This window comes from Cucurbita moschata, unplaced genomic scaffold (genome assembly GCF_002738365.1).
Source record: "Cucurbita moschata cultivar Rifu unplaced genomic scaffold, Cmos_1.0 Cmo_Scf00032, whole genome shotgun sequence".
NCBI lineage: Eukaryota > Viridiplantae > Streptophyta > Magnoliopsida > Cucurbitales > Cucurbitaceae > Cucurbita > Cucurbita moschata.
Window position 1 is genome coordinate 1,509,930 of NW_019268548.1, and position 12,411 is coordinate 1,522,340.

Consider the following 12,411-nt stretch of genomic DNA (forward strand, 5'->3'; position numbering starts at 1 on the left):
TATCTTTTGAAAGCATAATCTTAGTGATGCATAGCACTATTCATGAGGTCTCCACTCATCACAGAGAATATCAAACTTAAACCCACAAAGATGTCCATTTTTAGCAGCTTAGCTACTCATTCATATGGTTTTCTTAACTTCTAGATATCAATTTTGATGCCTTTTCTGATAAACCCTCTTAGTTAGTGCTTGTGTTGGGATGATGATGGTGACTCCTCCAACCATCCATTTAAAGTTGAGACTGTTTTGTGGCTGATAGAATGTGGTTGGGTCCGACGTTTAAAGTTGATATACATCTTTTCTTTGCTCAAATTAGGTGCTTCTTTGAAAGAATAAATTCAAACACAACATGTCACATTATACCTCCTTCACTCCCCCTTTACTTTTTTAGAATAATATTCACATTTCACGACAGATATCAACAATATTCGAGCATAGTTCAACTGGTTAGATGGGTTCGACCTCTTTACTCTCACGAGTATATGTATATGTGCTTCTTTGAAAGAATAAATTCAAACATAACATGTCACATTATACCTCCTTCATTCCCCAGATATCAACAAATATTTTAGCATAGTTCAACGGGTTAGATGGGTTTGAGCACTCGACCTCTAACACGAATCTTTACTCTCACAAGTATATGTATAGGTGCTTCTTCGAAAGAACAAATTCAAACACAACATGTCATGTTATACCTCCTTCACTCCCCCTTTACTTTTCTAGAATAATATTCACATTTCACGACTGATATCAACAATATTTGAGCATAGTTCAACCGATTAGATGGGTTCAAGCACTCGACCTCTAACACCAAGGGTTTTTTTTTTCTTAAAACATAAACCCTAGATTTCTTTCTGATTGAAAAGGTGGGAACTTTAACGTGTAAACCCTAAATTAAAATATGGGTTTTGTTCTTGACTACCTTAATTCAAATGGGTCTCACTCATTTCAAAGAATTAGTCAATAGAAAAAGAAAAAAAGAAGATGAGAATCATAACAGACTGTGTTGGAGTTGATTTTTTTGTGCAGATTTTATGGCAAAACTCAGTCTGTACCACACAGTACATTGAAAATTACTGTTTTTCAGCTGAATTCTTCCACTTTCTCGTGTGAGTGCCTAATTTGGGGTATTTTGATCTCGTGAGAAACGGTTGAATTTGCAGTAAAGAGAGGGAAAAAAGGAATCTCAAAGTATCTACTTTTTTTAACCATTCTCTGCCCCAAATTCTTCTCAAAGTTTGCTATAAATAGCCACCGTTTGTAGGGAGTCCTTTGGTAGGCACTCAATCATTCATCTTTTTCTTCTTCTTTTTCTTTGTTTATTACTTGTTCTTCGTTTGGGGGTGAAGGAGGAACATATAGGTGATATGTTGTTGACAGAAGATAGAGAGCACAGATGATGATATGCAATTTCCTTTGTTTTTGATAGACATTTTACGAATCACTACTGTGCATCTCACTCCATTTGTGCTCTCTATGCTTCTGTCATCACCTTCTTTGTCCACCTTCTTTAGCTTTGCTTTCCTTTTGCTGTCTCCTTTTTCTTGATTTGTAGTTAATTTTATGTGTTGTTCTATTTAAAAGTCTTTTAAAACTCTCAAGCATTATCTTAAAGTTGTGAATTTGTGTCACTTGAGCGATTAGTGAGCTGTTTGTCCTAAGAAATGAGCTGATTTCTGTGTTGGGTGTTTTGTGTTTGAGTTCAAATTGTGCAATTTTCAAGTCTTGTTTTGACAAGGGTTTTGAGTTTCACATTCTTACATCTTTTCTTCCACTTTCCCTTTTTGATCATCAATACTGGTCCTTTGGTCCCGTAGATTGTGAGGTTTCATATCAGTTTGAGATGAGAACGAACCATTTCTTATCAGAGTCAGTCACTGGATGATGCACGACACTAATCGGAGTAGGGCTAGACCGTCTCCATAGTACCTTGAGGAGAAGTCCGGAAGGAAAAGTCCAAAGGGACAATATTGGCTAACGGTCAAACGACTCATTTTTGGGTGAATTGAGCAAAGAAAGGATCATAGATGCACTTGATGTATTTGTATAAGATTAAACATTTGATTTCAAATGAGTTGATGATGATGTTGTTCTTGTGTTTGGAAATGAATGCAGGAAATGATGAAGGGGTGCAGCATATCTTAATTACAAAGATGCTATATGCCATGAGATATTGAGAGATTAAAGGGAATATTCCTCAAAAGAGAAGCAAAAAAACGAGGCTCTCACACGGATCCTTCTCAGACATCTTGATCCAGTGGGTTTGAGACAAGATTGATATTAATGATCTACTAATGTTTCACCTTGTTATGCATGTGGATTAAGAGACATAATCCTAGTTAGTGTTCTTTGTTATGCATGAAGAAGGAGTTGTTTTTGTTGGTGGGTTGATGAGTAGCTAATGATAGACAGTGACAGCCCTTTGTGTGTGTTGTTGGAGCAAATAAGAAGCACACAAAAGAGGAAAGATTCCACTTGACTCTGCCCTTGTGGTCTCCCCCCTCCACCCACTTTCATTCACTTAATTCATCGCCTTCATTCATAACATGTACCCAACTTTGGAATCATAATATTCAAACTGCCTTCTATTTTTCTTAATCAACATACATGAGCATCGGATCGGATGTTATGATTCATATCAGTATTTGTTTCGAGTCGATTTTCCTTTAGTCCTTGAAAATGTGATGAATGTATCGTTGAATCGAGCAACTCCAAGTCGAGGAAGCGCTCTGCGGAAGATCTAAGAATCAACAAGCCCAAATATAGATCTCGTTCAAGAAATTCTCTTCTACTTTAACTTTACCATTGCCTTTTTGTTTTTTACTCTCTCTCATCAAAGCAAATGGCAAGTTGCAGGTACACCTTAAAAGCTAAGATGGTAAAGGAACAGTATGAGATTTCACATCGATTGGAGAGGAGAACGAACCATTTCTAAGGTGTGGAAACCTTTCCCTAACAGAAGTGAACCATTTAACCTCTTTCTAACAGACGCGTTTTAAAACCATAAGACTGACGGCAAGCGAATAATATTTGCTAGGAGTGGACTTGTTGTTAGCCTTTCTTCCCTGGCCAAATCTATCGAATATCTACATAAACTGCCAGTCAAACCAATTGGCAAATCATTTTTTCTCATGCAAGAGGCAACCCAAAAGGTCCAGATATGAGTTTCCATATGTAACCAAAAATAAAAAGTGCTCCATTATCTAAGGCAAACGCCACAAAAACAACACCAATAACAGCGTGGTTCCACTCCAAGACTTGCACATATTAATATTCTTGGAGATGGTGATAAGAGCGACAGCCCCAAATGGACATTGTCGAGTCAGAATCACATAGAATGTGTTTGGCACTGCAGAGGGGGGCTTGTCAACGCCACCTTATTGGCTCTGCCAAAGCTGCTGCAGTGCGCTGTGGCAGTGTTGTCAACCACAAAGCCTCCATGGCTGCATTTGCCATATCATCGCTTTGTTACAAACAAACACATTCTGTTATGTTATTTTCATCTTACCTGGCGTCTCTCTGTCTCTGTCTCTGTCTCTGTCTCTGTTTTTGTGCTTCCACAATCAAAAGCAAATGTTACTGTTCTGCACAAATTAAGTGAATTCTATGAGACAAAACGTTACCAAATAACAGCCATAGCTTTACCTGTAATGGAAACATGATAAAGATGAAGAAGTAATCACACTCTTTTGAATCGATAACCGTATACGAGCGAACGTATTCATTTCGTAGAGATGTTCAAATAGAAGCATTAGGAAGAAACACATTCAAATATACTACATTCCAAACTTGCTATATAGACAAGTTAATCTACTATGGTATCTTCAACCATCAGGATATCAGCTTAAGCAATTATTTCTAATGACTATATGTTAATACATTCATAGAACTGCCTAGATCAAGGGTATGATGAGATTTCAACATGACCCTTGACGAGTTGATTCGGGACGTGCATTGTCACCGTCGTCCCTCAGTGAGCGGGTGTGAAGCTTCCGTGTAAAACTGGTAGTTGTGTCCAAGAAATAGAGAACACATAACAAAATGCAGCAACAAGCAAACATAGGAATTGGCCCAAAAATCCAGAGGAAGAGAGGGAATGAGAAGTAGAATGCTCGCAAGCCAACGGACCAGAAGAAACTGCCTCGATTCAAGTTTCTGGCAACATATTGAATAGAGTCTTCTTGATCTCTCCATGTAGGAACGGTGGCCAAGAAACTTACATGAGCATAGTATCTTATTGACTGGACATTGCATAGAAAAGCAACAAGGAAGCATAGCAAGATTGAGAAGTACTTGATTGAAGTACAAAGGTCAGACTTGTTGCCATAAATTAAATGAAGTTTTGCATTACTCGTATCCGATGAGCTGGTCACAAAAACACCAATTAACGAACAGAGAGTTATTGCTGTTGTGGCTAAAAGTGTAGATGCCATTATGTTGTTTCGTATTGTTTGAACAGCTAAAACACCATTCTTCACTGGATCCTGAAAATCAAACATCGATTCACATACAAGCCTCGAGCATGCAGGACAGAAATCTTAGAACTAAAGGTATACAAAACTGTATTAGTTATGTGAAAATAACATGGAAAACCGTGATTTCTGTGACAAGAAGTGGCTCATTTAATGGTGAACATCATGTTAGGAGATCTACTTTAATGGAGCCATTGAGCTCTGTTAAAATAGCTGCACGAGTAGCGATTCATCTGAACGTCTAGATTGTTATTGTAGAACTGAACTTAGATGGAGGCTAAGTGTAACAGCCTAACCAACCACTAGCAGATATTGTCTTCTTAAGCTTTTCCTTTTGGATTTCCCCTCAAAATTTTTAAAACACGTGTGTTAGGGAGAGGTTTCTACACCAATGTAGGATCTCACACTATGTTAGAACTTTCGGTTTTCACCGGAACTTGTGGTTTCGCTAAAGAAAGACAATATCCACTCATGAAGATGATTTTCCCATGCTATCATCTTCATTTCATAAAATTATGACCTCTAAAAAAGGCTGGTTGGCTTGAGAGTTCCTATAATTCTCATATGTGTATATACAGCCCCAGGCCACCGCAAGCAGATATTGTCTACTTTGGCCCATTACGTATAGCCATCAGCATTATAGGTTTTAAAACGCGTCTACTAAGGAGAGGTTTCCACACCCTTAATAAAGAATGTTTTGTTCCCCTCTCCAACCAACGTGGGATCTCACAATCCACCTCCATTCGGGGCCTAGTGTCCTCGCTGGCATAGTGCCCATAACCCATTCATCTATCTTTTTTCTCAAACACAATTCCATAACTACAACAGGGACCATAAGAGCACAAGAACAGAATCGAATCATTACCCAGCAGATCTGATACAATTTACACATCAAAATTCAATTAACAAAGCACTTATTGCATAATTGTCTAGTTAGAAAAAGATAATGTCAATGACGCACAATTTCCAATAACAATTCCCGCCCTCCAAAGAGATTATGAAACTCAGGAACTTACAGACATCATGCAAAGCACCCATTGGTGGCGGGACTCGGCGTTGATGCCAATGACCGTCCGCCTAGGATGCCGAATTACAATAAAGACCAACCATGCGTGGTAGACAGTCAACAAAAAGAGACCAAGTGGCACCAGCACAAAGTCAATAGCAGCCTCCTCCATTGCAGCTCCACACTCAACTTTCTCTTCTCGCTTCTGATTTTCGCTATCTCTAATCCATTTAAGCCAAAGGCCCGAATAAGATAGACTGAGATTGAAGCAAAGGAGGTGCAAACCAGATCCTTGCTGGAAAAGCCAGTCGAGTAGTTCCTATCAAGAGGCTTCAATTCTCAGACAACGGAATCAGATCCAACTCGCTCGCTCGAACAAGAATCGCCTATTTTTGATTGGGAAAGACGAATATGAAAAACGATTTGGCTTTAGAACCATGATGAAAAATTTCAGTTAGTTATTTAATTAAAATATTTGTAATACAATTTATTTAATTTGATATATATATATATATATATATATTTGTATGCATGGTGTGACATTCGTACAAAGTCAACAAATTCAGACGCGTATGCTCGAGTCTAGAGTCACGTTTTAGATAAATATTTTGGAAAACGTGAGCGAAGAAATATGTCAAAAACAATTTGAAAAAAACAATGCTATAAGCTTAAAGCAATTAAGCAGTAACAACAATTTTGATAGCATATAACCCGGGTAGAAAGAAGTGATAACTAGTAATATCCCCTAGAGCACATTTCTGGGCATTTTAGCCCTGATGATGTGGACTTAAATGGGTAAGCGCCTGTGAACAACACGTCCTGAACTAGACCAGGACATTCGACGTGTGGCCATAGGCAATATGCCTTAGACAAGCATGACCGTAACACATGGCATCCCGGCTAAACCTCCTAAAAATTTAATCGAAAAAACTAAGAGATGGAATCAAATGGAGGCAGAAACGAGGAAGTCATCTCATTTCTACCCTCGGTGAATATCCATAATTTTATTAGTAATGACTTATTGTCACTTTTAGAGAATACGATTAATTTTCAAACCTTACTATATTATAGGTTATTAATGTTGTCGTGTCTCGTTGTTTGGTAGCCTATAACATACTTTCTAAAAAACATACATTCTCTAACGCCATTTTCTAAAAACTTTTTCTAGTAACAGAGGTAGAGAGGCCATAAGATAGGGCATTTATCGAGAGTGTCGAGAGCGAATGCTACACAATTGTTACGTGAGTCTTGAGAAGTGATAACCAAGAATATGATCAAACCAACAAACCAACCGACTAAGAATATCTTCCACAAGCACCAACACGTTTATAGTGTTGGTTTCATGCTTAGATATGTATCAATGTGTACGATCAAACAATGAGGACATTCGACACCGAGTAACATAGAGGTACATGAATGAACTAAAACCACATCCTAATGAGAGAGATTCTGAGGATAGAATGACCAAGACATACTTAACGAAAACAAAAGTTACTACTTGTACTAACAAGGTGCACATTCCTTTTTTGTGACTCTTTCATAGCAACTTCTGCGAGCAATTCTATATTGAGTGACTTTCTACGAATTTCCCTGAAACGCACGTAAGCGAGGACAAAATATGCTAGAAGGATCTATGTTGGTCTGTGAGGATAGTTTTCATCCTTAACAAACGAGAAGTAGGTAACATGACCATGTCATAGGGAAATATCGAGGTCATCCAAATTCCAAATCCTAAACATGGAGCATTACAGAGGTACTATGTATCCAACACGTTTCAATGCCTAAATACGGAATCATAGCAACAATGAGGGACCCAAACCCCTTGAGTTGACCATGGTCAACTCATAAAGTTTCTTCTCGTATTTGGGTTCGAAACCAACAAATTTAAGGGCTTTTCTTGCACTTTCAAGCTATTTGGGCTCGGCCCACCAATTCAAGTGTCATTTAATACTTATTTTTTTTCTATAGAATAAATAATCAACTCAACTATAGTTCAATCGGTCTAGAAGAAAACATGATAGGACTATATTTTCTAAACTTACATTTTTATTAAATTAGGTTAAGTTAATAAGACTTTTAATAAAAAGAATAAACCAAAGAAACGATACCCTAAACAAAACCCTGGAATTACAGGTCGAAGGGGTTGAGCGTTGGAACGAACTAAACAAGTTCCGCGACAAGAACGTGGAGCACCAGCCTCATCTGCCTGCGCAAGTCGCTTCTCCAACTATCCAAAACCCCAATTTCAGAAAATGGTTTCCAACTTCTGCAACTAGAAACCATCACTTCCATCCCACCAATGCCTTACTCAACCTTCTTCAACGCCTATATCAGGACTTCCATGTCCGTCTCCCTCAGAACCACTTCATCGGCTCCGTTCTGCACAGCTTCAACGCGCTTCAGGCCTTGGTTTCCTCACCTTTTCACCCGGAACCTGTCCATGGGGTTTGTCAACTTGCAGTGCCGTCCAGGTTCCGTCACTGGTATTCGTTGTACGAGCCAATCCAAGTGGATTGAAGTTGCGTTGAGGGAGAAACAGCAGGACCATGTGAGGGGTTTTAAGCAGAGGAATGTTGCGTTTCCGTTTTTGCAGCATCAGTCCTGCTCCAATTATGGTCGGTTTGCGTATGATGATGTGTCTAGTGATGATTCTGATGTCGAATTTGGGTCTCCGCATGGGCAAATGGTATGTTTCTTTTGTTTGTTGAATTTCGAATGTTTACAGCTTTTAGAGTTTATATAGAAAAAGAAACGGAAGTGTTATGGAATTTTATTTAGCTCCTCGAGACAAAGATTGGAGTTCTGTTTAATGATTTTAGTGTCGAAATGCCGAGCAAATTCACGGAGAATAAGAATGTCAATTAATGATTACCTTACGAACATTGAGTTAAGTAGCTAGCACAAAAATATATTGGCTGGATTTTGGAATTCCCTATAACTCATGTTGTTCATGATTTCCAGAATTCATCAACCCTTGAGAACGTAGATGAGTGGAAATGGAAGTTAACTATGCTTCTACGGAACAATGACGAACTAGAAGTAGTCTCAAGGGAGAAAAAGGATAGACGTGATTTTGATCAACTTTCAGCATTGGCAACCAGAATGGGTTTGCATAGGTATTTCAACTTCATTGTTTTCGTTTGAATACTGTTTTTATATTTACTTCAGCTCATATATCATATGACGTTTATTGACATTGTTTTCTATTACTTTGGCAGCCGTCAATATGCAAAAGTTGTTGTATTTAGTAAATACCCTCTGCCGAATTACAGGCCAGACCTGGATGATAAGCGACCACAGAGGGAGGTATTTATTTTTTCATTCCCAAATTTGCTAGAGTTCTTTCTACTTCATTTAGATCATGAATAATACAGCTTACTCTCTATTTAGTACTCAATTAGATGGTTTGCAATGCAATGAGTATTGTTGTGAGGATTAGTATACTAATTAAGTATACCTTCTTCTTCTTTTTCTTTTTCTTCCTTTTGTTGTTATTTATTTATTTTCTTTCCATCTTGAGTAATGAGTCAAATTATATTCATTGTCATTTGCAGGTGGTCTTACCTTTTGGGGTCCAAACGGAAGTTGAAGGCCGTCTAAGATTGTACCAATCTTCTCACCATTCTGTGACAAGAGGACGTTTCTCAAATAGTTACTTGCCAAAATCTGGCATTGCTGAAATCTGTGCTAACAATAATGGAGTGTTTGAGCACCAGGAACCTTCAACAACACAAAGTCTTGTCATGGAGAAAATTCTTCGCCGCAAAAGTTTGCAAATGAGGAATCAACAGCAAGATTGGCAGGTTTCTTTTTATCTTTTTATGTATTTATATACAACCGTCTGTTAGAACGTAAAGTGTACACTATTTTTATCATTGAGTTGTGAAGTCTCACTCAATCTATTTTAATTATAAACTTAAAATTTATGCATCCGCAGATGATCATTCTTGTTAACTAGACCAGTGGTAGTTTCTTATGTGATATTAATTTTTTGGAAATTACATAGAAGTTACATGGTAAGGCATCCTTCAACTATAGAACTAGTTTCAGAAAAATTGCCCATTTAAAATAGGTGAGGTACTTTTAGGGTCTAACACTACTTGAATTATCCCAGGAAACTGAGGCAGGCTGAAGGTTTTCTTGTATTTAAACTGTTCATTATTGATGGTGATGTCATGGATATGAAATTTCTCTATAATAGAAGAAACCAATCCCTCATTTCACATAGATACGTCCGTAGTCCGATTTCACGTTCAATCACATGTGATTCATAATTTTCTGCTGGTCCTTGTATTTGTATGGATCTCTTTCTTTTTGGAGTCGGCATTTCCTAACTAATCAATTTGTTGAAGTTCTTGCTTGTTTGACATGTGATAATTCTCTAGGAATCTCTTGAAGGCCAAAAAATGATGGAATTTCGCAAAAGTCTCCCAGCATTTAAAGAGAGGGAAACATTGTTGAAGGCCATTTCAGAGAATCAGGTACCCGAATATGCCAAATGATTAGCACAATTCACTCTGAGGTATAAACTTATCATTATGAATTGACTTAAAGAGACGATATGCAGGTAGTTGTTGTCTCTGGTGAAACTGGTTGTGGGAAAACCACGCAGCTTCCTCAGTATATATTAGAATCTGAGATTGAAGCTGCTCGTGGAGCTTCTTGTAGTATTATCTGTACTCAGCCTAGACGTATTTCTGCCATGTCTGTTTCTGAAAGAGTTGCTGCAGAACGTGGAGAGAAACTGGGAGAGTCTGTAAGTTGCAGAATTGATGTTTTTATTTTTTTCACTTTTCTGGGTAAGATTTTGACTTACTAAATACTTGAGTCTTTTTTTTCTTTTCTTGGAAGGTTGGTTATAAAGTTCGGCTGGAGGGTATAAAAGGAAGGGACACTCGTCTTCTCTTTTGCACCACTGGTGTACTATTGAGAAGATTGCTTGTTGACAGAAATTTGAAAGGTGTAACTCATGTTATTGTTGATGAGATTCATGAACGTGGAATGAATGAAGGTAATATTAAAATATTAAGATATTGTACCATGGATTAATTTTTTTGAAAATTTTTATGAAATGAACCAAGTTATATCTTTATATTTTAATGAAGGTGACTTGAAGATTTAGATTAACCAGCTTATGTCTTTCTTCCAGATTTTCTTGTGATTGTCCTGAAAGATCTTCTTCCTCGACGGCCAGATTTGAGGTTGATCTTAATGAGTGCAACTCTAAATGCAGAACTTTTTTGTTCTTATTTTGGGGGTGCTCCAACAATGCATATTCCTGTAAGTTTATATCAATTATAAGCTTTAATGGACAAAAATGAATGGAAATATCTTCTTTCCTCCCCCCGCCCACAGTTGTTTCTGAGTTGGGTTTTCGTATTCAAGATTCAAATATCTATCTTTACTCTTACCATTTGCGTTATAATTAAGAAATGGGTGGAACAAGCGTATATTTTTCCTTGATGCTAGGTTCCTCTCTTTCTATTTTGTTTTAAATAAAACCTGGGAAAATGGTATTCTCTTCCGTTGAGCAATTTTTTTCCCTTTATTATATGAATCATTTTAGTGGATTCTTGTACGGTAGATTGCACCTCTTCTGGTGATCATGGCTAACTGGTTACTGTTGGGCGAGCTAAATGAGTCCATTCAACATAATGCTCACAGGAGTAAACTTTCTTCTAACCCATTCTATTTTCAGGGTTTTACATACCCAGTTCGTGCACACTTTTTGGAGAATATTCTAGAGATGACTGGCTATCGATTGACTTCATATAATCAAATTGATGATTATGGTCAAGAAAAGGCATGGAAAATGCAAAAACAAGCTCAAGCTCTAAAGAAAAGGAAGACTCAGATTGCTTCATCTGTTGAGGTATAATACATTCTCCCTCTCGTCAATTTGATTTTGATGGTAGCTCAGCTAGTAGGAAATTTTAGGGATAATATTTGAACGATCTAGCTTCTCTGCGAGTTGGTGGAATCTGCAAGCAGGTAGTAGGATACTGTCTTCAGAAAAAACCATGAGACAAACGAATTAACAAATTGAGATTGTATTCTAATTACACTTGGTAGTAAGTAAAATATATAAAGTAGGACCAAGATATCGTCGTTGATGAAAATTCCAGCAGCAGATGACTCGTTCTTATTTTCTCTATTTTTTTTCTTCACATGCTAAACCTTCTTGTTTTGACACAGGATGCATTTGAGGCATCTAACTTTTTAGCATACAGTCCTCGAACTCAGGAGTCCCTATCCTGTTGGAATCCTGACTCAATTGGTTTCAACCTCATTGAACATGTCCTTTCTTACATTGTCAAGAGGGAGAGGGCAGGTGCTATATTAGTTTTTATGACCGGATGGGATGATATAAACTCTTTGAAAGACCAGCTCCAGTCACATCCTTTATTAGGGGATCCTAGCAGAGTTTTGATCCTTGCATGTCATGGTTCGATGACCAGCTCTGAGCAGGTAACTGTATTACTTGTACATGTGATTGGGGCATCTTTGAATTTGAGAGCTGCCTTTCATCTGACAATGACCTTTTTGTATATATTTTATCATCTATTGAAACAGAAATTGATATTTGATAAACCTGAAGATGGAGTTAGGAAAATAGTCCTAGCTACGAACATGGCAGAGACTAGTATCACCATCAATGACGTGGTTTTTGTTGTTGACTGCGGAAAAGCAAAGGAGACATCCTATGATGCTTTAAACAACACTCCTTGTTTGCTTCCATCCTGGATCTCTAAGGCTGCCGCGCGACAAGTAAGAATAATTTGGTAACTCTTTATTTTGTACGTTGGTTCTGCCATTCCAAACTCATATCCTAGTAACTTCATAGATTTTTTCTTTACTACAAAATTTTGATCAAACGTGCAAGTCTTGAACTGAATCACAACAGTAAAAAAAAAAAAAAAAAAAAAAAAAAAA

At 37.6% G+C, this 12,411-nt stretch overlaps 2 protein-coding genes and 1 long non-coding RNA gene across 3 annotated transcripts in view; 2 read left to right on the forward strand and 1 right to left on the reverse strand.

Annotated features, from left to right (window-relative positions):
• The first annotated feature begins 1,280 nt into the window (after positions 1 to 1,280).
• Positions 1,281 to 2,669, forward strand: LOC111429702. The gene is made up of 2 exons (XR_002708211.1): positions 1,281 to 2,038; positions 2,116 to 2,669. It is a non-coding gene; the product is annotated as an uncharacterized LOC111429702 (long non-coding RNA).
• A 1,055-nt stretch (positions 2,670 to 3,724) lies between these two features.
• LOC111429685 lies at positions 3,725 to 5,908 on the reverse strand. Its single transcript, XM_023065624.1, has 2 exons — positions 5,489 to 5,908; positions 3,725 to 4,484 (listed from the first exon to the last, which is right to left on the reverse strand). Exons 1-2 carry the CDS (start codon positions 5,648 to 5,650, stop codon positions 3,918 to 3,920), a joined length of 729 nt encoding a protein of 242 aa, XP_022921392.1. The 5' UTR covers positions 5,651 to 5,908; the 3' UTR covers positions 3,725 to 3,917.
• Positions 5,909 to 7,580: 1,672 nt separating this feature from the next.
• The window catches only part of LOC111429870 (DExH-box ATP-dependent RNA helicase DExH3), an 8,775-nt gene continuing 3,944 nt past the window's right edge, over positions 7,581 to 12,411 (forward strand). Inside the window, exons 1-11 of the mRNA XM_023065933.1 lie at positions 7,581 to 8,164; positions 8,440 to 8,594; positions 8,697 to 8,784; positions 9,033 to 9,281; positions 9,864 to 9,959; positions 10,046 to 10,234; positions 10,330 to 10,489; positions 10,628 to 10,758; positions 11,177 to 11,350; positions 11,674 to 11,946; positions 12,052 to 12,246. Coding sequence (XP_022921701.1) covers positions 7,778 to 8,164; positions 8,440 to 8,594; positions 8,697 to 8,784; positions 9,033 to 9,281; positions 9,864 to 9,959; positions 10,046 to 10,234; positions 10,330 to 10,489; positions 10,628 to 10,758; positions 11,177 to 11,350; positions 11,674 to 11,946; positions 12,052 to 12,246 — 2,097 coding nt within the window. The 5' untranslated portion in view covers positions 7,581 to 7,777. The remainder of the gene's footprint in view (positions 8,165 to 8,439; positions 8,595 to 8,696; positions 8,785 to 9,032; positions 9,282 to 9,863; positions 9,960 to 10,045; positions 10,235 to 10,329; positions 10,490 to 10,627; positions 10,759 to 11,176; positions 11,351 to 11,673; positions 11,947 to 12,051; positions 12,247 to 12,411) is intronic.

Excerpts from the sequence above, each read along its gene's own strand:
- LOC111429685 (XM_023065624.1), bottom strand. The coding sequence starts at position 5,650 with ATGGAGGAGGCTGCTATTGACTTTGTGCTGGTGCCACTTGGTCTCTTT. Across the intron at positions 4,485-5,488 it reads GGGTGCTTTGCATGATGTCT|GATCCAGTGAAGAATGGTGT; the intron begins GTAAGTTCCTGA and ends TTTGATTTTCAG.